Genomic DNA, 24,035 nt, shown 5'->3' with positions numbered 1-24,035 from the left:
ATTCAGGCCAAGGAAAAAATGTAGTGGCAGCTGTGAACAGCCCTGATAGGAGGACCTTCACGCAGGGGTTTAGTTTGTTGTTGCAGCTGACTTTCTGCATCTCCTTTATCTTTTTTTTTTTCCCTCCTTTCAGAGATGGTTGACCTTAAATGCAAAAGGATAACGTGGGTCAGGAGGAGTGTTTATTATGTATGAGTTATTTTCTTTCATGTTAGCAAAATCCTTTTGTAAAAGCTGGCAGAAGTCCCTGTTACAGCTAAATTTTGGACCCATGGGTGATTTGGAATTTAAGATTATTTATGTCTCCATATAAAAAAAGCAGTGGAAAGGAAACAAATTCAAAGAAAATAATCAGAGCACAGCTGAGGTCTGTAACTTTACTTGTTTAAAGCATTCTAGTCTATCCCTGCCCTCATCTTCACTGATGTGGGGTGACTCTTTGAGTGGTTTGAGGCTCGTGTGTAGAAGCATTTGTAGAAATTACACATGACACTATTTCAGTGTTGTTTCAACTGGCAAGGAGCATGAAGCACTTTACAAATTCCAAGAACTGACTTGCACAGCAGAGCTCCTGTGTTCAGGTGTGCTGACACTACCTGCAGCTCGTGCTGCAGTTCAACTTCTTTGCACTGCAGGTAAGAGAGGAACAGCAGGTGGGGAGCAAATCCTGCTGCTGCTGTCACTGCAGTGTCCTGTCCCCAGTCCATGGATTTCACTGGGGTGACAGGCAGCCAGACTCTGCAGCTCTCACTCACTCTGGGATGTGGTTCCTCAGCAAATCACCTCTGGCTCCAGGGAGCTGTTTGCACTGTAAAAGGAACTGCTGAGTGTGAACCAGAGCTGAAGTTCAGCCAGCCCTGCTCTGCCAGTGCTGTCCAGGCTGGGGTCATTGCAGGGGAGATCATTCCTGAAGGGTGGGGCTGTAAAGAACATTTTTAGGAAAGGGTTATTTTTGTGTGCTTATTCCCAGAATCGTCCCAGGGTAAAATCCATACTGGCTGTTTTTCCAAGTCTCATTTACTCTTAATCAAAATTCACAGAAAACTGAGGCAAAAGCTCTTAAAATATCCAGAAAGCAGCTTTGCTTCTTGACCATGCTGTTCCACAGCCACCTTCCAGCAAAGGTGAAGGGAAAACCACAGTTGTTCCTTACACAAACATGCACAAGAGAAAACTCTCAAAACCTTGTACCATGAGAGTCAGGGGTCAGCCCCAGGGACAGGATCAGCTCTGCCCACACCTCTCCTTTGGCTGCTCATTTTTGCAGCAGACCTCTCTGCAAACAGACACCAGTCCTTGATCCCACAGCCCACCCCTCCCATGCACAGAACAATGCAGCACCCCTCAGCCCCTCCAAACTGTGCCCCAGCAGCCAGGGGTAGCTGGTACTGCTCAGCTCGAGGCTGAGAAGACCTGTCTCAGCTTTGAAGAACACATTTGAATGCACAGCACTTTTCATTTGGCTGTCCTCCCCCTCCAGCACAGCAGACGTTAAATATGTGCATATTTAATGCTGTGCCGGCTCTGCAGCCATCAGGGTGGATCAGCAAGGGGAGCTCGCCTGAGTAATTCAGGTGTCTGTGGAGTGTCACAGCCTGCAGGTACAGCCAGGGTGACATTTTCAGAAGTATCTACATTTCTTAGGCTCTTCAAGCTCCATCGAAACTTGCTTGAGGTGAATTTGAATGGAACATAGGCCCCCAGGTCTCTTTTGTATTTTAGGTTAGCTTCTATCCTTAAATTTTGGGATAAATAACAAGCAGACGTTGCTTGGAAAGTTGGGAGTGGAATAGGGGTTTGGATAGCACATGGGCATAAATGAGCAAAATTCCTTTGAATATTGAAAGTATATTTGATGTGGTGCTCAAGGTCACACAGCAAATCAATGGGCAAAACTGAAGCAAAGCCCTGAGAGCATATTACCTGCCATCAGATGCAGGAGTAATTGAGTAATTACACAGACTTTGAAGCAGCATTACATCAACTTAACATATGGCTGGAAAAGGGCTTGGGGAGCTTCGGTGATTTGCTGAAGGGGAGAGAGAGTCAAGAGCAGGGCTGACATTAGATTTGAGCAGCTAATATCACACAGGTAACTTGGCACGGAGAAGCCTGCTGCTATTTATACTCTATAAAAATTCTGATTTTAGTGCCTTTGTTTTCAGTATATTCACTGCTGGAAACATGAGGAGTCCTCCACCTGAAGGACACGTCTTGCTGACTGTTGGCACTGTGTTGGGAGATCCTGAGGTGAGAGTTACCCAGTGACTTGGCTCTGGCACCTGGCATGATTGCTGGGAAGGTGTATCCCAGTGAGAACCTGCCCCTTGGCTGCTGAGCTTCCCCACGAGCTGCTGGCCCAGCAGCATCTTCACCAGCCCTGCCTGGCAACCACTTGCCTCTCATTTCAGCTGCCAAAATGATATTTATGCTAGTGCAGTATTTCCTGTTTCCTAATTTGGATGGTTCCCTCAGTCATTTTTCCACTAAAAAGCTTAAGCATTTTTTTGAAAACATCTAAACAGGAAGAGACCTGACCTCTCCTCCCTGAACATCGTGTGCTCCCTGCTCCTGGCAGCAGCAGATCACTCCTGTGCCAGCTGCTGTGGCGACTCCAGGACAGGGTGAGGGTGGATCCCACACCTTGGGATGCACGTGGGCTCTGCTTGTGTGCCCTCATGGGCTGCCTTGAAAGGCTCAGCATTCTCGGGATCCCAGGCAAAGTCCTTCCTACCCACACCCTGCTGGCCCCCAAGGCCAGCTCACTGCCTTGCCTGGCTGTGCAGATGGATCCCAGGTTTTGGTCAGCTATCATCCCCTGGAAGGGAAAAATGCCCATTGGTTGAAATGTTTGATGCTGAGGCAGATGCTTACCTCAGGCAGACACTTGGCAGCTCCTCTCCTGTGCACATTTGGAACAGAATGGATTGAGGGGTTTTCCCACTTGGAGACCTGCGGGGTGTGGGGCACCCATCATCGTGCACCTCACCTGGGAAAGTGCAGCCCCTGGGGCAGAGCCATCCCAATCCCTGCCTCCAGCTGCTTCCAGCAAAGGCCCCAGGGAGGAATTTTTCTTTCCCTGAGCTGGACAAGCTCTACAGCCCAGGATTCAGGTCTGTGCTCGCACTGCCTTGCCATTGGGATGCTGGATGCAGCAGGTGCATCCACCCCAGCCCCACTGCAGGACCCACGGACACTTTTGGGGTGCTGGGATGGGGTCCTGAGAGCACTGCCCACTGCCAGGCTCCAGCTCCTCTCCTCGGGAGAGCCCTGCTGCCCTCCACAGGCATCACACACCGGGGATTTAGACAATCAAACTCCCTGCCTGGCTGATGTGGAGTTGGGCAGCTCTGAAGCAGAGCCCACAAGCAATGAGGAGGTTCTTTCCTTGATGCTGGTAGTGCAGAGTTCCCTGGCACTGGCACATCCCAGCTTTGGGGCACTGTACTCAACCAGCAGGAGTCTGTGCTGCATTCCCAGCCAACGGGGAGTGGGATAAATGGGGAAAAGTTGGTTCTTCCTTCAGGAGGTGGAGAAGCTGATGCACTTCATTTCCAGGAGCATCCACATAGCCCCAGGGAAGGAGAGAAGCGGTGCCAAAGCCTCTGTCAAACCCTCTGGCTGTGGGACAGTGAGGGGATTACCCTGCAGCCCCACTTCCCCAGAGCTGGGCTAACAGCCACACTGCCCTGGGCTCTCCTTGCTGAGGTTTCATGGCCAGCCTCCAGACCCAGCTCTTTGGCTGGTACAAATCAAAAACTGACACACCTGAGGGGGACAGGACAGAAAAAGAGTGAAAAATCCCAACAAGTGAAAGGAAACTTGGGGCCTTGCATGTGTCTGTGCCCACAGACTGCTCCTGCAGAGCTCTTGGGCAGCTGCCTCCCAGCACGCCCTTATCTGCACTCTCCTCCAGAAGCCCTCAGTGTCTGGAAATCACATTCAACACATGCAATGGGACATATTTAACATACCAGTGTGGGGCCTTGCAGCAGTTTGGTCATGCTGCAGAATTAATCCGAGATTGCTGATAACTGCAGAAAATTAGATTTATGTTAATTTTTTTTTAATGTTGGGAGTTTTTCTCAAAGAGTTGCTGTTCCAAATCACAGCTCTATCCTACAGCAGTGAATCTGTAATGCCACCCTCCTGTGCCACAGGAAGAGCACTCTGGGGTGTCTTTGGAGCTTGGGAGGTGGCCTCACCTGGCACGGGCTGCTTGGAGCAGGAGCCAGGTTGTGGCCATGTTTTTATGGAATGCTGTGAGGCTACATCACTTCCCCAGAGCTGGAAGTGGGCTCCAGCCCCCAGCACAGCAAATCCTTCTTCTCCCAGCCCTGCTCAAGCACCTTCTGCTGTGTTGGCAGGGGCATGGGAATGACAGAGTGCTCAGCTCTCATTCTCTAAGGAAAGAGCAGCAGGAGTATTTCAGGGGACTCCTGGTATTTAGGCACACTAACTGTGGCAAAGCAAGACCTGTGGATGTCCTGGACTGGTGCCAAGGAAGGGGGGAAAGGCAATCCCAGACAAAGGAAAGCAATAATGTGTTATTGGTCAGGAAGATTTATGTGGTGAGAATGAATAGCAGCGGGCAGCTTGCAGCGATAGCCCATCCATCTTGTCAGTGGCAGGGAGCACACACTGCTGCCTGCCTGGGCAGCACGGGCTCTGTCCCAGCTCACTAGCTGCTGTTTACATCTCCCCAGGTTCAGGGCTGCAGGCAGGGGCTCCCCTCTGCACACACGGGGCACAGCCCTGCCTCCCCTCACTCACTGCACGCTGTGTCCACCCGACAGCCCTGTACAGCAGGAGCAGCAGGGGAGCTGCTCTCAGGCTGGAGCAGCACCCAGAGCACACCAGCCCTGCTCAGGCTGGCAGAGCCTGGTCTCAAGATCAGAGAGAACACAAGGAAAGCATCCCACTGCACATCCCTGGCTGGGCTGTTTGTTTGGTCTTAGATTGGGAAAGCTGTGCTTGATTTTGGTGACAATGAAAGGCACAGAGTGATGCCATCATTAATTCAGCAGCTACACTTCACCCAAGGGCTGCCTGGGTGCAGTGGGTGGGGTGGCCTCATCAGCCTGGGTCTGTCTTCAGACTTCAAACAGGAGGCTTTAAATGCTGTCATTGCTTTAGTTACTCAGCAAATGCTTCACACTCATCTAGTCCTACCCTTTAATAATATACCAAGTTTTTTACAGAACTGTAACAAGTTCAGAAGGTGACTTGCCTATCCCATCACCAGCCTGCCCAAAGCTGACCACTTACCTATTCTAGCCCTGCTCAGCACAATGCTCAGTGGAAAACCACACACAATTAATGCTCCCTGTGCTACTGAGCTGATTAAAGATTCAGCTTGGATGGGAGAGGAAGTGCAGGGTCCAGCATGGTTTCCTGTATGCCTATAAATATCCACTGGGATCGTTTAGGCAGAGGTCAGCCCCCAGCAGCTGCATGAGGCTTCCTTTGCCTTGTGCTGGTGGAGTGGTAAAACTTGTCCCCCCTCAGAGCAAGAGCTTTGGGACACAGACAGTGAGCTCCTGCTGCATCACCTGACCTTACTCAGAGTTTGACATCTGCTGCAGTGGGAGCAGGGCCACTGGATACCTGCCAGGGCAGGGGTCCCACCAGGGTCACCCCCATGGGCTGGCACCAGGTGAACCTCTCCAGTCACCTGGTGGTCTCTCAGACTTTGCTGAGTGCCACAGGAAAGCTAGGAATGTTTCCAAAATGCTCTAGAAGACAAGAACAGACAGAAAGATGCTATTTGTGTGCTTTGGTCCAGCAAAGGGACTTCAGAGAGCAGTTTTGCCCTGCCCAGAGTGGTTGGTTGGGGGTCCCCAGCACAAGTGGCACTCCTCATCCCCACAAACCCAAGCACACTGTGACATCTAGTGGCAAGTTACCCCAGAGCCCAGGGAAAGCTGTGTCTGCCAGGCCTTTCCCACAGCTCCCAGACAGCCAGCACAGACAGGTTTGTTTTGTTACACACTCTTGAGGGGCCTCTGTGCACCCAAACCTGTATTTACGTGTAACAGTGAGTGTTGCGTGTATGCATGCACACGTGTGTGTGAGTAGGTATGAGAACATGTATGAGAGCTCATTGCTCAGGCCAAGGTGTGCAGGTGACAGGGACCATGTCTGGTGTGCAGCTTGGGCCATATGTGACATGGCTTTCAACCAGTGTCCCCCTGCACTGCCCAGTGCTGGTGTTTGAGCAGCTCAGGTGGCCTTGCCAACATTTCCCAGAAGCCTGGGGCACACAGATCAGAGAGGTGGAGCAGCAGACAGGGCGCCCTGTACCCCTCCTGCACATTTATCTCTACTCCTCCCCATCTTTTGGCAAGGTTTATTTAATATTTCACCCTTTGCTGTAAACTCCGTTTGATTTCATGCACCACCATCAGTGACATATTCCATATCAGCTGAATAATGATACAGAAATTAAATCAATAGGCTGCTTCTAAGAAGTAGAAAGGCCCCATCATGCATGTCTGGGCAGAATGAGTCAGGGATGTCATCTGATTACTGGGATGCTTTGTGAAAGAAGGGACAAACAAATACCAAATATGGGGAGTAAAACTGAAAAAAAAAGGCCACATTTCAAGAAGATCCTCATTCCTGTGTGAGAGTTCAGAACTGGGCAGGAAAATGGGAAACTGCTGTGCAGCACATGAGCACCAGCCTCTCCACACCAGCACCCTCTGTGCACCCACCACAGACCTGCCACCCACAAGCCCCCTGCTCCTGGAGGAACATGGAAACCACAGCAAAGTCTGCAGTGTCAGAGCCCTGGGAAGCTGAAACCAGGGTGGGCAGCACCAATCCTGCTTCAGGTGCTTCAGGTCTCTGAAGCAGGCTGAGACCTATGAGTGGTGCCCAGGCTCCAGTGCCAGGGGATGTCAGGCACCACAGTAAAACCTCCCGAGCCATCAGCAGGGCCTCTCCTTTGTATCTGCCTTCCATAAAGCTTTGTTTAGTGCACAGAACGGATTCTGTATGATTTATTCACCAGAGAAGCCAAGCTCCCTTCCCACACAGGCATTCCTTCCAACAGCTCCAGGTCCTGCCTTTTCCCAGGAGCACTGAGGGAAGCAGGATGAGGTGGAGGAGGGATGGGAACAGCAGGCAGTGTGTGTGCTCAGCCCCCTGCTGCACGAGGCTTGCTGGACCAGTTTTTGGCAGGTGATGGATTTTTTGGAGAGCCAGATTTTTGGCACATGTCAGATAACGTTAACCCTGGAAGTGTGAGCCCTGGAAATGGTGAACTTCAGAAGCTGACACAGCAAATCTATACCAAAAAGAACAGCAATCCACACAAAAACACTCCAAGAAACACCTCCCCATTTCTTAGTAGCTCTCTGATCACAGGGCGAGTGCTGGGGACAGGAGGGACCTGTGCTGCCTGCCACAAGTGCTGACCCAGCCGCCCCAGTTGACCCTCTGCAGCCCCCTCACCACTGCACAGCCCCCGTGGGCACTGCTGGGACCTGGCTGGCCCTGCTGCCCACCTCAGGCTGGCCTTCATGCCTGGAGGTCCTACTGGCTGTGCCAGCAGCTCTCAGCAGGGAAGGAGCCCACAGAGAGCAGGTGGATGGTGGCTCCTCCCTGCCCAGCACCCCTGTGGCACAGCAGCCATGGCTCAGGGGGGGTTCTTCCGTGTGGCTTGGCTCTTCCTGACCTCCAGCCAGCTCCCCTCTTGTCACTTCCCACAGTGGTCACTGCATCAGCACTCCAGGGCATAATGCTCTAGAGTGAATACCTGGCAACACAACCCATTCCTGTCTCATGACTCTCAGCTTCTGTCAACAATTGATTCATCTCCGAAACACAAGTAATTTTCTACCTTAAAAAGTACACCTCTACTACTGCCTGGGAGACCTGTGTGTACCAACAGATGGATGCTCAGCCCTGATCTGAAATGCAGCAAACTAATTGTGTTTCTCCCCGTTTCTTGTGCTCGGCACATTGCCAGGGTGACACAGAGCAATGAGAAATAAATTGACTCGAAACTTGGCCAGAAAGCATCAGCAAACAGAGGGTTGAAAACTCAGCTTGATTTATTTTATAGAGAGGCAAAGGACAAGAAATGCAGTACTATTCCCAGTTGTGGTCCTGGCATAGTCCTCCAAGACCCATGTGAGAGCCAAGCTGCTGGTGAGGCTGACAGCCCCAGGGTCTGTCTGACAGGGGAACGTCACTGGGAAGGGACATGGCACTAATTCCCTTTCTTAAAACATTCACTGCAACCCCTGCCTCCCCTGCCCAGAGAATACAAAATGTTTTACATGAAGCAATAAAATAAAAGCCACCTTCTGACACACAGACGTTTAATACCCTCCCTACAGAGCTGTCAGAACTGCTGTAGGATTTTTTTGGCATTACAAAGCAAGCCTTTGGCAAAGGCAGGAGTTCAGGCTGGCCCAGTTGATGGCCAGAGCAATGCCAGGAGTGCCCCAGCATGGGGCACCAATTCCTGCTGTCGGGGAGCTCCAGCCCTGGCAAAGGGACCTGGGCACAGCAGGAATGAGGCAAGAGAGGAACTGCAGGGCTGAGCCAGCTGAGACAGAAACCACCCTGGGGGACACGGGCAAGACGTGGGAGCACAGCTGAGCATGGAGGCCTGGAGCAGCAGCACTGTCCCTCTCCAGCCCCTGCTGGTGCTGGGTGAAGCCACACACTGCTGCAGGCTCAGGCACCCGCCCCAAAGGTCCCCCCTCGCCTTCTTTCCTCCCAGAAAAAAGATCACTCTTGCTATTGCTTTTCAGGAAAAATGCATTAATGCTCAGGGTGACCTCCTCTGATGCTGGAGGCCTGACATGCTGTCCCCACAGAGAGTGTCCCTGCTGCTGCTGTTTCCCCAGCTCTGCCACCCCGCTCGGTCCCTATGGGGAAGCCTGCCCTGGCTGTGCTCACCCTGCAGGGATGGGACTCCCATGGGAGCACCGAGGGTCCTGCTGATCCCTGGGGTGCAGCAGGGCTGGAGCCAGGGGGGTGGCAGCAGGGTGGGTGGCTGCTCCCCTCAGAGGACAAACCTTTGGCAGGCAGGGTCCTTCTGCCACACTGCCCCTCTCCAGGGACAGCTGTGCTGGACCTCTGAATGCCCACTGTGGGACTGGCAGATGCTGAAGTGTTAGATCTCAAAATTCCTGGTAACTATTTTTTTTTTTCTTCTAAATTCTAAACAAAATATATTACGGAAAAACTTTCTGTTTGCTATTAAGTGAGCCCAAACAGAAGCAGCACATCCCAGGAGGGAACAGCCAGACCCACACCTTTGCCATTCCCTCTCGAGTTCATGCCTTGTTTTCTGCCTAATTGCATTGTACTTTGATTGCTGTTTTAAAAACCTTAAAGAAATAGAGTAACCAAGGAAAGAAAACAAACCTCCTCCTACCTTCCATGGGGAGAGGCAACTGCAGCGGGTCACTGTCCTGTGCAGAAGTTACTCCTGTGTCCCTGCAAGTGAGCAAGTCCTGCCTGGGGCAACTGAACTCCAAGCCCATCTGCTCGGCTTTAAGCAGGGCGGCTGAGATCCCACCCAGGACGGGGTGGAGAATCCTCCCTGGGAAAGAGCAGCTCGGTCACAGCTCCCCGCAGCCGCTGTGCGCATCCCGGCGGGGCTGACAGCCGCTTCCTTTCTCTCCGGCTCGGAATCCCCCGGCAGCCGCTCCGGCTGCCACCTCTCATCAGCACCCGCAGCCAGCCTGCCGCGGGGACCGTGCCTGGCACTGCCAAAGGTGTGGGTGGCATGGGACCCACCAAGGAATACCGGCAGGGTAAATACAGCACACACACAGTTCAATTCTGTGGCAGGATGGAGAGGAATGGAGCACACAGAGGTACTCGAAGCCCTACGGTTACATCAGTGAGGAATCCTCGAGGAGCTGGAGCACGGCCCGGCAGAGTGAGCTCAGTGCAAAGCACACTGCCACAGTGCAGACACCACCCTGCCACTGCTCCAGCTCTGCCAGAGGCGCTGGGAAAAGCATGTTAAATCCAGTGCTTTTGCACCACAAGTCTTCTAGGCTGCAGCTCTTTTGCACAGCAAAGGTTATTTTCTTGAAAACAAAGTCTCTACGGAATTCATTCTGTCTGGAGAAGAGGCAGCTGACCAGTTTGAATCTCCCTGACAGTGAGCAGTCCCCAGGGTGAGGTGTCTGGGCCCTGCCACACCAGGCATGGAAGGCAGCACCCACCTTCATGCCAGCTCACCCGAGTGCTGCATGGCTTGGAGTTCCCTCGGCTTGTGGGCAGGTAGAGGATGCTAGTGGTGTGTTTGGGCTTTGAGGTGTTTATTACCCATCACATGCATTTATTCAGCTCTGCATAAATTCCCTCTTTGTCTGTGACTGAACTTCCCAGCACCAGGCAGCTCCCAGAGGCCAGGCCTGGCTCCCACTGCCACAGCTCACACAGGGGACACTGACATTGACATTACTGTGGAGAGATGGAGAAAGCAGATAGGGTACAACAGCAGAGACACAGCTGTCACTGCTACGAGACCAGTGCTGAGCCCTGGTCTGCTTTCAGCACTCACAGCACACAGAGGAGACCTGACAGGGCACTGGTGCTCTTTGCTGAGTCACTCTGTGCCACACAGCCTCACATCAGCTAAAGAGGTTAAGCACTAATGAAGCAAAATATAACAATATTCCAAGTCTTAATGCCTACAACACACATTACTCCAACTGAAATTTGCTACCACTGATGAGGTTTCTGGGTAGAATGGCTTCTGTGTCATTGGAGGGGGACATTCGGACTCAGGTCCTGGTCACTCTGACCAGGGTGTGGTTAGGACAGTCACATCCCTTAACAAGGTACATGGGTGTGGTGAGAACAGAAATCAGCTTCTGGTGCCATCCTGAAATAGGATGTCTGAAGGAACAGGCTTTTCTGACTTCCTTTCCCAGAGGATACAGAGACAGAAGCCTCACCCAGGGCACCCTCAGCAAAGGGGCCCAGCAGAGGGTGTCACCCCAGCTGACTGGAGTGGCAGTGCCTGGGGAAGCCAGCACTCTGCAGGACACTGGTCCCTGCATCACAATACCTAGCACAGAAATTGAGTAGAAAAGACAAAAATTGCTCTTCAAAAGAGGAGCACAAAGCCCTGAAGCGTTCCAAGTCACATCTCACACACTTGCACACCATGAGCACTAATCTGAGGAGAGCTGGTGCTGCTGGCTCACCCAGGCAGGGCAGCAGGACAGCAGGACAGCAGGACAGCAGGACAGCAGTGCTGTGGCTGATGTGCTGTCTCTCTCTGCAGCTCAACTCCCTCTCTGGAGGGAACCATCCCGTGGCTCTGTGCCTGCGTGTGACGCCCGCTCCCCGGGGGCCGCCTGACCCCGGCTTCCTTCCCAGCCTCTCTGAACTCCCGGGCCCTCAGAGGAGCAGCACCACGGTATTTTTAGCCTGTTTACAAAGACAGAGCAGTACATTTGTGTGCAGTTTGCAGCGAGGGAGCACAAGCCATGCAGGCAGCAGGGCAGCTGGCAGCCATCTGGGCAGCAATGTGGAGGGGGTTGGCCAGGGCAAAGGATGGCTTCAGAGATGGAAAGAGAACCAGAAGGAGCACCACGGAAACATCAACATTTTGCCTTTCGTTTTATAAGCATTTGATACATTCCCTTTAATAACAATTTAGTAAATTTTAAAGCACTTCTTCTGGGGCTCCTTCAAGTGCTGAGAGTTTCAGCACTCACCCAAGTGGCAACCCAGTGCAGAAGCCCTACAGGCTCTGCTGCTCTCCTCTATCATTGCTGGACACCATGGAGCCAGAAGGAATCACAGGGATCCACCAACTGGATCTATTACACAGTCTCCAGTGGAAGCATTATCTACTGTACCAATTGCTTTCCTGAACTGTGATGTTTGAGCTGAGGACAGCAGTCCAGGAGCAATGGCAGCAGTTGTTGAAAAAGTAGCTAACCTTTGCCAGCTCCTCCAGGGAATCACCCAGATTTGGTGCACACAAATCACATCAGCATTTGGGTGTCCTGTCACCTCACAGAATCTGTAGCAAACCAAGAAGCAGCTGTATTACAGCTCCTGCACCTAGTGCAGAGTGACAAATATCACCCTCAGCTCTGTCCCTTCAACTTGCAAAAATATGCCCACGCTGCTTTCTCACAGCCCAGCTCACAAGGCTCCCTGGTGGTGCTGAACCTTCTTCAGACCATCTGGAGTGAAGAGCTGCAATTTGAGTTCTGGCTGCTGTTTTGCAGAAGAAAGAGACCATCCCCTTGGCAGAACTTGTGTCACTCAGCTCCTCAGCAATGGCCATGGCTGACACTCCTCCTGACCAACACATCCTGTACCAACATGTGAGGAACCCCCCAGTGCTCCCAGTGGATTGTAGTGCTGGTCTGGTGGGATGGGCTCCACAGATGCCAGCACTGACTGGGTTTGGTGCTGCTCTTCAGCCCAGCACAAAAGCCCAGAGGCATAACCAGCACACTCAAATTAAATCCAGTCTTTTCAAAGTGGTTTGAGGACCTTGGAGGCACAAAAATCATAGATGTTGTACACAAAAGCAATTCCCAACATCCTGTTCCCCCGCTGAAAGTCCCCAGTTAATCTGACAGCCTCTTTACTTCATCCTAGTTGGGAACTGAAGGACAACCTTAGCCCAAAGGGAAACTTGGCTCTTGCTTTGACAGAGGAACAGGGATGTTTACAATAACAATCCGGCCCCTTGGCACCTCTGAAAGGTCTGCTTATAACAAGTGAAGTGCATGTGGCCTCAGGGAAAAGAGAAATACCTTTACTCATTTTGAACTCTCTCTCAGGGATGCAGAGACAGACACCCATCTGGCCAGAATCAAAATGCTACTACAAAACCTCCTGTCTCTGAGATGAACACAAACCCCAGGAGGAAACATCTATGCACAGCCCACTGAGCTGCTTGAACGATGAAGAATCTAGAAAGCCATTTTCAGTAACTGGAGCAGTTGTTACTCTGGCCCTGGCAGGGATGCTGCCAGATCCCTGCTGGGCACCATGCACATGAGAGGAAGAGCAGCTCAGGTCCTGTGCCCAGTGCTCACCACGGGGTCCCTGCACAGCCCCACACCTGCCACCCCCAGCCCATCATATCCCCACACAGCCCCAGGGACTGCTCTGCCCACCTCTGCACATGCTGGAGAGCTCGGGGTGCAAGGCTTGGGGAAAGGTGGCTGGACACAGAGAAGGATTATTTCTGACACCCTGGAAAGATTTCCTGAAAAACCGTAATGCAGGTTCAAGTTCACAAGTTTCTGTAAGCACCAAAAATGAAGGTTTAAAAATGACTCAGGTCACTTTTGGGCACTGCGGTTGTTGGGCACTGCATGGCTGACTGACACTGTCATGTTTTAAAGTGTCTACAAAACTCCAGCTAAACAAAAAGTGTAAAATTTAATTCTATGTAAATCTGAGTATTTCCAGTTCTACATACACATCATTAGCTCAGAATACCCGCATGGTCCCACCAGTGAAAGAGCAGCCTGGGCAAAGGCAGCTCAGTGGTGTGACAGAAAATGCAGCAGCATTAAAAGGGCACCAAAAAAGTAAAGGTATTTTCCTTCCTTGGTCAAGGCTGTAGCCCTGATACTTGCATCACCCCAGTGTGGGATTACAGCTGCCCTTGGACTGACCTGCAAGGCATTTTTCCCTGGCTGTTCTCCAGAAGCCGTCCCAGGCCCAGCTGGTGGAGCCCCTGGGGTGGTCGCTGAGGCATCTCCTGAGGTGGGGCCTCCCCTGCGCCGCCATCCTCATCCTCAGCACACCCCAACCCCTGCACAGGAGTCACAGGTCAGGAGCACAGCAAACCCATTCTTCAGCTTCTGCCTCTTAAACTGGACTGGAACAGCTTCTGCCCAGGAGAAGCCTGCAGGTAACTCCTGACCATGGCTCTGGCAGGAGCAGAGGAGGAGCCCAGGGCAGCAGCCCCAGCAGGGTCCCAGCACAGAGCACAGCCCGGCCAAGGCTCAGCTCCCACCTCCTGTAAACACAGCTGTTCCTCCCACAGGGAGGATAAATAAGGAGCGAGGCCACGCACATCCCGGGAGCTCTGCACCTCTGCATTCCCAACCCCTGTGTCAGCTGTCTGCACACAGCACTTCATTGTGGGTGGGTTTGCTGGGGTTTGGGATTTTCATTTTGATTCATTTGGAACAGAGCAGCTCGGTCTAGAAGCAGAATAGGACGTTTCTCCTATGTTAGGGGATTTACCTGAGCGATTGTTTTGTGCAGAGACTATTGTGTTTGGAAAGGACTTGGATTAAACATTCTCCAAAGAGAAACTCCACTCCAAAGGCACTTCTTTCCTGTGCTGTCCACTCTCTAAGCAGCAATGGGGATATAAAAAAATCCTCTGCCACTTTCCTGTTCAGTTATATGCCTGGATATAGTGCCCACACAAGTCTGTTCCTCCAAGCACATGCAACCATTAAATTTAGGTTTCCTCCCCATTTGGGATGTGAGAATGAAACATCTTTTCAGTGGAATTGCATATGTACAAAAAGCAAATACCTGACTCCTCGCTCAGCACTGGTGAAGCTCCTTGGCAAAATCAGTCCTGGAAAAGGAAAGAAATCAATGGGGAGGTGACTTGAATTGCAGGTGGTTGCAGGTGGCAGCTGGCATTAGGTGTCACACAACCACCACGTCTAGGGCTGGCAGCAGGTTTGGGTCAATGTCTCACAGGAACGAGTTCCAGTGGTGTTTACTGAGGTGACTTCAGCACACAGGACACATCCCAAGCTGCTGCAGCACACACATCACTGCCCCACAGCTGGCACTGCCACACAGCTGGCACTGCCACACAGCTGGCACTGCCACCATCCCCACTGCCTCAGCTGGCACATCACAGCCCCCACAGCTGCATGGATGCTCCTCACTGAGCACACCCTGCATCCAGGAGAGGTCTGAGAGCACCCTGGGAGTCTCTCAAGCTGATTCCTTCTGTTGTAAGCCTGCATCCTGATTAAGACAACTTAATTAATGTCCCTAGAGGAAGGAAACCCCAGGCTGACAGGCACAGTGGCTGCTCTGAGCTGTGAGCTGCAGCACTGAGTATCCTCTCCTCAGAGTCCTGGGGGACCAGGGCCCTCCTCAGAGGCCTGCAGAGCACACCTGGCAGCTCTCAGCCACACATAATGCTTTTGATACAACAAATGGATATGCAGGACTGGTATTTTTGTGTAACACCTGAAGTTAGTATCAGGATGAGGAGAAAGCATTAAGGATATTTATGTGTCCATTAGAAAAAGTTCTTTGGGTTTGGACAAATGCAATCCCCAGCTATCACTGCAGGAGTATCCAGGCCATGCAAGCAGCCATTCCCCACTCCTTCTTGACTTGTCCCTTGGGAAATGCTCAGGGCAGGAAGCTTGTCCTGCACAGGGTGACACATCCGTGGCCACATCCAGGATGCACCACAAGGAATTACACTTTCACAGGGATGAGACTTAACATGACAAAGGCATTTAGGTTTGAAAAAATTACATAAATGGCCACCTGAACACCAATGGCAGACACACATGTGGAAGAGGCTGTTTTCCACCCAGTGCTCAGTGAGCCACATGGGGGGACATGGAGACAAGCTGAACCCTGTAAGGGCAAAGCAGAGCTCCCTGGCAGGGCCATGGCAGCAGGGGACATCACACAGCCTTTGGACATGGCTGCTGCTCAGGGGAAGGGAAAAGCACCATGAGAGGCTGGGACTGGGACAGCAAAGTAACAATATTATGCTCATTTCCATTCATTTTGGGACACTAAATGCTTTAGTGTCACTTCCCACTGTAGTTATGCTAACAAAACCGAGAGCATTTTGATTCCAAAAGTGGTGAAATGCATTTTGTGCCTCCTGCAGAGCTCTGCTGCCAGCCTGGTCCCAGGGAAGTGCAGTTACGTTTCTGCTGCTGAGAGAAGGGGCTGTGAGTTGAGGGGGACAGGAAAGGGACATCAGAGGCACAGTGGCCATGCTTGACCTGCCTCCTCCCACAGCAGCTTTTCTCCAGCCTGAGCTCTCCCCTGTGCTGTGGCAGGGCTGGGCACAGGGCACATACCACTGCCTGCCTGTCCCACACACATCTGCTGTGGACAGCTGGCACCTTCCATGTGGGGACAGCAAGCACAGGATGAGCTTCAGGTCTGGTGCCTCTCGGAGCACAGATTCGTCCTGCCTCATTTCATTTTTAACTTGATGAGCCCAGTGAGTCTGTGGCCATCAGCCACAATTTCACGGAGCTATTGCAGCTGTAAAGAAGAAAATCTGTTTCATAAAGCCAAAAAATCAAGAATGAACAGTCAGGCTGTTCAGAGAAAGGAGTTAAAGTACCTCCTGTTGTTTCCCAGACGTGGCCCTTAAACATGAGGCGTGCTAAAAATAAAGCTGTGCTAGGAAAAAGCAGCAAAGAGCTCCACATTCCTAGAAGCTTCTCACACTCACATCTCCGCCTTGGGACTCCTGTGAGGCCTGAAACATTTCCCGAAACATCAGGCCATTTTGAGATGAAGCAAACATCCTCCCTCAGCAGATATGTTTCAGTAATGTTGGCATTTTTAATTATCCAGAATGGTAAAACAACTTACTTAAAAATAAATAAATAAATAAATAAAAAGGCAAAAACCCCCTATCAACTAGTCATTAGGGTTCCTGCAAAAATAATCTGAATATGTCCATAGCATTAAAGGCCATGATACAACCATTTTTATGCACAATTTAGCATTTCCCTTGTGGAGAACTCAAGTGTTTGGGCATCTGGATTTCATCTGCACCTGAAGAGACCGTGAGTGTGATGTTTTAACTGCTGGCTGCAGCTGGTAACCACGTGTTTGGATACTGCCACTCTCTCTTAGGAAGATTTAAAGAGGTGTATGATCATGTGCATACTGTTAAAAAAAGATAAAGAACAACCTTAACAGTTAAGGTTGAACTCGAGTCATTCTTTTGCCCAAAAAGACAACTTTATTAGCCGATACAGAGGAGTATTTATTCAGAGTAAAATAAAAACTGGATGGTTTGAAGATAAGCAGCTTATCAGTGAGCGAAAGGCCCCTGTCTGCACCCATGGCAGGCTGAGTGAGCCCAGGGGTGTCCTGTGTTTCTGCCACAGCAGGGCTGGGCATCATGCGCTGAAAGTCTTGAGGAAAAGGCATTTCTGATTTTCTTTACAAGCAGAATTTGGCCTTTTCAGCTCCTAGAAACCAACATGAGAGATTTCTTTCCCCTCTTGTCTAGCAGCTAAAGCCATCATTTCTCAGGAGGGGCTATGCCAAGGGAGAGGTTTCCCTGCAGAGGGAGGCTTTGGCTCGGTCAGATATGCCCAGTTAATGCCCATGTCAGGGCACAGAGCAAACCCGCTGTGTGCTGTCCAAAACACCAGCTCCATCCTACAGTGGAAAAGCAGCCGTCTGCCTTAGCCCCAGCCACACTCCTCTGGTACAAACAGCAACACAGAGGCCACTCCTTCCCTGCCCAAAGGAGTCTTCAACCAAGATTTTAAGATTATTCATAGGACGAACAGTACTGTGTGACTGCACACAGGTATGTTAGCAGTAATTCTCTTGGGCAAGTCCTCTGTCCCTTGTGAGGGACCAGCCTCACGCTGTCTCACAGGGACCAGCACCTCCCACCCTCTCCGGGTGGTGGGACAGGGCTGGGGGCTGCACCTGACTGCTCCACTGTGGGAACCTAAAACCCCCTCAGGGAAATGTCCAGGCTTTGTCCTGGAAGCATGTACCGTAGAGTGTCCCTGCCTAGGCTGAAAGAGACGACTTTCCCCGTGGTGCCCTGCAGAGCTGCTGCCAATTTTCCTTCGATTGCTTCCCTGTTGGCCACCTAACCCTGCCCACCCCTCACACCGCTATAGGCTCCTGCCCTCGGCACCGCCCCTGGGCCCTCAGACCGATGACTCCAGACTTACCCCGAGCACACAGGGCCGGGGCTTTGTGTCCCTCATCCCTTCGGCGTGCTGGAATAAACCCTCTCTGGAATTCATCATATAGAAGGCCTGGCTGTCTTTCCTTCACTGAGCTGTCTGTGGCGTGTGTGTGTGTGCATGGATTTGAAATGACTGCTCCCTTGGCCTTACTTTGAGCAGGGTCTGAGGGAGACCCTTTGAGGAATTTCGCAGCATTTCCACCATCCTGCTGTGCTGCAGCACTCCGTGTGTCCTGGTTTGGATTCCCTGCTTCTGTTATAAACGCCAGGACAAATTTATTGCCAAATTCAATAATTTGGTTTATTAAAATTCAAATCACAAAATTTGGAATCAAATTATAACAATTTTAAACAATAAAAACAAAACAATACGAACCCCACAATCAGCGACACTTACTTGACAGAATTTCTCCCGGGAAAAGTTGAGCCAAGGGTGACCCCAGAGACACAGGACCTGGCAGCCGGGTTCCCTAGCTGGGTATCCGGTATCTAGCTGGGTTCACGAATTTGCCATGTTCGAGGCTTGGTTTTTATACTCTTTATTCTGCCTCTGGCAATATTTCCCCATACTTCCCTTTGTTTCTTGGTTAGTTATTCAAACCCAAATTCATCTCCGGTCGGATTGAAAAAGAGCTCCCCTCCCAAGTCCATGTGTTAATATTCAGTTTTTATGGATCCTTATAGTTGATGAATGTTTGAGATATGGGTGATATTGCTTGATGGTCTGTGAAGGTGGCTCCCGAGGTGTGAGTTGCTGATCCGGCTCATCTCAACAGGTCCCCTCCCAATACTTGAGAAGGCTGCAAAGTCTTTTGTTCCCTTCTGAATGGAGACGCCTGATTTTCAGGGTGCTCAGTTTCACCATCTGCTGCAGAAACCTCCTGAAACATAGACTTTTACCTGATATAAATTTATACAGCTTTATAATTTTCCAGTTTATCATAAGAACATGAATTAATCATCTCACGTTTTTCACACTTCCCAAAACCAGAGCCAGCGCAGGCCCCTCAGTGTGCCAGGGCAGAGGGTGCAGGCAGCAGCAGAGGGGCTGTGGGCGCTGGGCTGCCTCAGGGAGTGCTGGCAGGGCAGACACGGGCACTGCTCACACACAGACCACATTCCCCTCCCTCCAAGCCAACACCGGCGTCTTGTGGGCAAGGGTGAGACCTGCAGGGGCCAGGCAGTGAGAGCCAAGGTACCCAGCGTGCAGCACAACCCTCCAGTCTGGTACCTGTGCAGGGAGGAGCTGCTTTAGCTTTGCCATTAGAAACACACAGCCTGGAGCAGAGTCTGATGCAAAAATGGAGCCCTGGACAGGCCCAAGGCAGGGCTGATAAATGAGGGGTGGGCTCAGCCCATCCATGTGAGGAGACCTTGCCAGGGCTCACCTCCCTGACCCAGGATGAGCTCCCACAGCCGAGCTGCCAGGAGCAAACACTCAGCTGCTCCTGTAACCCTTCTCCCTGCTTCCTCCTTCCTTCACTCAGGAAAGTTTACACTACATGTTACATTCCAGGAACATGCAGAACCTGGAAATAGTGCAGCTATTTGTAGTTTATACAAAAAAAAGTGTCATTTAATACCTTTAAAATTTGTGGAAATCCTATGGTGATCCTATAATGGAACATTCTGCAGCCAAGGTACTCATTTATGAACACCTGGTTGCTCATCAATTCTGATTTTTAAATCAGCTTGTTATTCTGACACCTTTAAGCTATGGATTTCCTTTAAATTATAACTTCCACATAGCCTTGGTTATTTAAAATTTTGCTCTTCCATAATTGTTCTCTGGAACATATGAAACTTCCACACCAGGAGAGCAGCAGACAGCCTTCCAATAAGGCTGAGAGCCTGTGCCAGCACAGGGATTTTCACGCTATTTTAAGCATTTACAAGTTGTCTCAAGCCTTAAACGATAAAAACATCAAGTAGTGAGAGTGCACTGAACTCAATATTTTGCTGTTGAGGCAGCCGAGTGGGAACATGCTAGTGCAAACATTTGAATGTAAGCACCACCTGGAGGCATTTCCTGCAGCTCTGCCACGAGGAGTTAGTGGTGAGAACAGAAGCCCTGGCTGTGAGCAGGAGCTGCTGCCCTAGAAGGAAAGGTATTAGCTCTGGGAGGTGCCGTGGTGCTGAGGGAACACAGACACACATCAGTGACAGCAGCGGGGCTGAAGGTGGCAATAGACGACTTAAAAGGACCAGGGTTTGTGGGAGGTTTAGAGGTTTAAGGAAGATTCTGTAAAGCCTCGGTTATTAATGCAAACTTGTTTGAGCAGGTTGACTTCATCACCCTGCCAAGGGCAGGGTTTGTGGGGAGGGGAGGTGCCCAGGCTTACCAAAGCCCAGCACATCTCCCTCTGCTCTGTTCAACACATCCTGGCAGGCTCACAAGTGCCTTAGTGGCACCGTGGCACAAATGATTCCTTGTGTGTGACAGAAGCACAGCGGGACAGGCACAGGGGGCACCCAGGGGTGTTTAGTCCCAGCAGGAGCAGCTGGCCACCTACACACCAACCTGTGTGCCAGCACCGCCTGGGCTGGGCACAGCCTGGCTCTGAAGGCACCCTGGAGGGTGCTGAGAGTGGCTCTGGTCTCCAGTGGGGCCAGATCCCAGTTCAACAGCCCTGCCAAGCACTGGGCTGTGTGCCCTGCCAAGCCCCAAACGCAGTGCTGGAGGCACTCAGGCTTTGCTGGCTTTCAGGAGCAGCTGCAGCAGCTATCAGAAATGATAAACTGGGACAGATGCAGTGCTCCCCAGCCCCACAGCAGCAGTTGTGCCCTTCAGGAATGGCTGGTGACACACTGGGGAGAGGCTGTGCCCTGCAGAGCTGCTCCCTGAAGGCAGGAGGGAGTCGCCTGACACAAAATCCCCAGCACCTTTTTAATAAAAAAGGGATTGCAAAATAATATTTTAAGAATGAAGGCATGTTTTCCAGTAATCTACACAAATATCATCAATAGCCAATAGCAGGGAAGAGTCCAGAGCTGAAGGAGTGATTTTATTTTTAAAATAAGATGCACTCACTTTCCCATGAAATCCTCTGAAAGAAAATATTGTGCAAAAAACCCCAACACACTTCAGTGTTCAGAGTCTCAGAATGATACATTTATAATCATATACCAGGCTAAAAATTGGCAGCTCAAGAGGATCACGTCTCTGAAGACAGAGGATGAAGAGCCAAGCAGCACATTGTTAGAGTCTGAAAGAGATACTCCCTCGGAATAAAATACTCTTGTTGTAGGCGTGGGAGCTGGAGAGGATAGGACAGCAGTCTCGTATTTCTTCAGGGAACACAGGCATTTGAATGAAATCATGAATGATACTCTAAATGAGAATCATATTTCAAACAAACATCTAAGTGACAAGTGTTATTTCAACATGTCTAGTTTCGTATCTGTTGAAAGGGCTGTTAGGAAATCTCTCTAAAAATGCTGGAAATTTTTGTCTACTCCAGCAACACTTGCCATCAGTGTGAGCTGCAGCAACTGAGAAGGAGGCTCCAAGTGTGATGTTTATATTACTATTTTGTTGACACACTCTGATTTGGAAAAATATGTTCCAATAATTACAGTGACTAGAGACCAGTAATGTGTTAATTAAATATTGTGAGGAGTGACCAAAAGCGTTACTGTGCCATCAAATCACACTGTAACGTGTTTTTTTAGGTTAAACAGCATCTCCTAGGCACAAGAGCCCACAAAGTGTGAAACCCAACTTTGCCTCTCACAAGCAGATGTGGTGGTGAAGATAATCTCTGAGCCAGATCCACCTCCCAGAAGCAAAGGCTCAGCCTTGGCTCTGGAGCTGTTTCCACTGAGGTTGTGCAGGGTTTGCTGCCAGCAGGAACTCGAGCAGCAGCACAGGTCACCCGTGCTCACACAGCCTGCAGGGCTGCCCCAGCCTGCCCCACAAAGAAATCCGGTGTGTTGCTGGATCATGAATGAGCAGGGATGTCTGCACCATTCCCTGTGGAGGTGGAAAAGGTTCCCCAGGGCCAGTGCAAGGTGCAGATCCCTGTGCCCTCAGCTGCACTGGGCTGCAGGCTGGGGGCACAGCCCAGGGATGCCCCAACCCCCAGTGTCCTTGGAAATGCTCCCAGATCAAGCAGCTGGCCCAGAGTATTGTCTAGGTTGGATAAAACTTAGCAAATATATTTGAAAATAACTTTAGGATGGTTCTGAGATAGGTTCAGTTCTTCAGTGGTTTCTGCCTTTCAGCAAAGCCCACCTGGAACAAACCTGAGGTGCAGAATTCAGTATTAACTAACAGGTGATCTCTTAGTGGTGATCAAGGCAGGTTGGGGTTTCCTTGCTCCAGAGGTGCCACAACAACCATTGCAAATAAGACAAGGCACATGCCAATTTTCAGGCAGAACCCTAGAACTGGGGCTGGAGCTGTCACTCCTTTTGCAAACACATTGCTTGGATTAACACAAACTCCTGCCTGTCAGGAAACTGAGTATTTTTTCTGCACAAGATATTTAATAATTCTCCCTGAACGTTACAGGGACATTTCTGGAGGAGCTGGTGACTCCAAGGGACCTGGTGTGGTGCAGGGACCTCACAAGCAGGACCTGCAGCTGACCCAGCCTGGATTCAGTTTCACAGAATCCAGTGTGAAAAGTCAGAATCACACATTTGCAGGCCCATGTACCCAGTATTGGTCACTACCTGCAAAGGTAATGAAAACTCTAGAAGCAAAACCAAGAAAACTATAGGAGAGGTGGGGGATTATTAAGAGTCATGTATGTTTACAGGGCTGGTTGAACAATCCCCCAGTTTTGATGTAAGAGTTTGCTTTCAAAAATGTGTTTTGGTCAAAGTTTAAATGCCTCTGATGGTTGGCACATAAAATTAATAATGGAGATGACGGCAAGGAGATGCAGGCTTGAAAAAGGGTTCCAAAGTGCAACAGTAAGGGTAATTTCACACAAAGGTCTCACACAAAGCATCCTGGGTTGTAGTAGATGACTGTATATTTTTAACACCTATTGTTAGATTTCTTTTAGCAAATGTGCTAGAGGCAGCTAAATTAGAAATACACGTGCCTCTGGACTATGGAGTCCCACCACTGACCCAAGCCCATCACTAAACCATGTCCCCAAGTGCCACATCTGTGTGATACCAAACCACAGGGGGGAGCATCCAGTGTCACTGTCCTGGGCTACAGGCAAGAGGGGACTCCCACCCACCCAAATCGATCCTGTGGGGGAAATCATGGCTCTGAGGCAGAGTCTGCAGTGCCTATAGAGCCTGGGGGGAAATGAGCAGTTACTTTTGTGTCAAGATTAATCTGGGTTTGTTAGTTCTTACAGAGGAAATGGACGTGAAGCTGAAGTGAAACCACAGCCAGTGAACTGTCACCAATCAGCCTAAAATAAATACCACATTAATGTCTGAGGCTGGAACATGCTGAGGAGTGTTTTGTAACCGTATCTGTGAGCTCAGGGAGCCTCCTGCAAACTGCAATGTTTGCCTAAAGCTCCTCTCATGGTCTGGCAGCACAGCTGTTTGCATTGGCATCTCTGCCCCTCTTCAAGGTCCTAGTGTTAGGGAGAAAAGCAGCTGAAAATGAGACCTTGAAATCACACCCCTTATGAGATCCCCAGAGGTCCCATTCTCACCCTTCAGAGCAAAGAGCAGCAGTATTTGGTGTGAAAGATGCTTGTAACATCTCTAACACATTCCTGGTGGGAGCTGGAACAGTTTTTACAACTGCCCTGTAGCAGGACTGAGCAGCTATTTGTCTGAAGGTTTTTCTCACTGTCCTTCTCTAGGTTGTCTGTTTTCCTGTGGTAGCAGAATCAAACCCTAATCCTCAAAGGATATGAGAACTTCAGGACCAAAATATTTTCCTGCCTCATGCAGGTTTCATTTTGTGCTGATAAACACCCCAAAAATACCAGAAAGAGAAGGAGTGTTTACCCAGAGGTAAACAAATGAATTGGGAAAAGCTGTGAGAGCAGCCCCCAGCTGTCAGCAACACACCTCATGCAAACGATGGCTGCAGAGGCTGCAAAGGATCAGTTGATCCCTTTTATAAGCAAAACATCTCAGGCTCTTGGAATTCCTCACCTTTCCTGGTGTTGCCTCAGCCTAA

The 24,035-nt window shown here is 50.5% G+C and overlaps 1 protein-coding gene across 2 annotated transcripts in view; it reads right to left on the bottom strand.

Moving 5' to 3' along the window:
* LOC134558914 (rho GTPase-activating protein 7-like) overlaps positions 1 to 13,969 on the bottom strand; it is a 52,583-nt gene extending 38,614 nt beyond the window's left edge. The window contains exon 1 of one of the 2 annotated variants that reach the window (XM_063413234.1): positions 13,638 to 13,969. In XM_063413234.1, coding sequence (XP_063269304.1) covers positions 13,638 to 13,758 — 121 coding nt within the window. In that variant the 5' untranslated portion in view covers positions 13,759 to 13,969. Of the gene's footprint in view, positions 1 to 9,397; positions 9,606 to 13,637 lie in introns of those variants that run through there. The other variant, XM_063413235.1, reaches the window with a different exon arrangement.
* Positions 13,970 to 24,035: the final 10,066 nt, after the last annotated feature.

This window comes from Prinia subflava, chromosome 16 (genome assembly GCF_021018805.1).
Source record: "Prinia subflava isolate CZ2003 ecotype Zambia chromosome 16, Cam_Psub_1.2, whole genome shotgun sequence".
Classification (NCBI taxonomy): domain Eukaryota; kingdom Metazoa; phylum Chordata; class Aves; order Passeriformes; family Cisticolidae; genus Prinia; species Prinia subflava.
The sequence above is the reverse complement of the archived record's forward strand: the minus strand, read 5'-3'. Positions and strand labels throughout refer to the sequence as shown.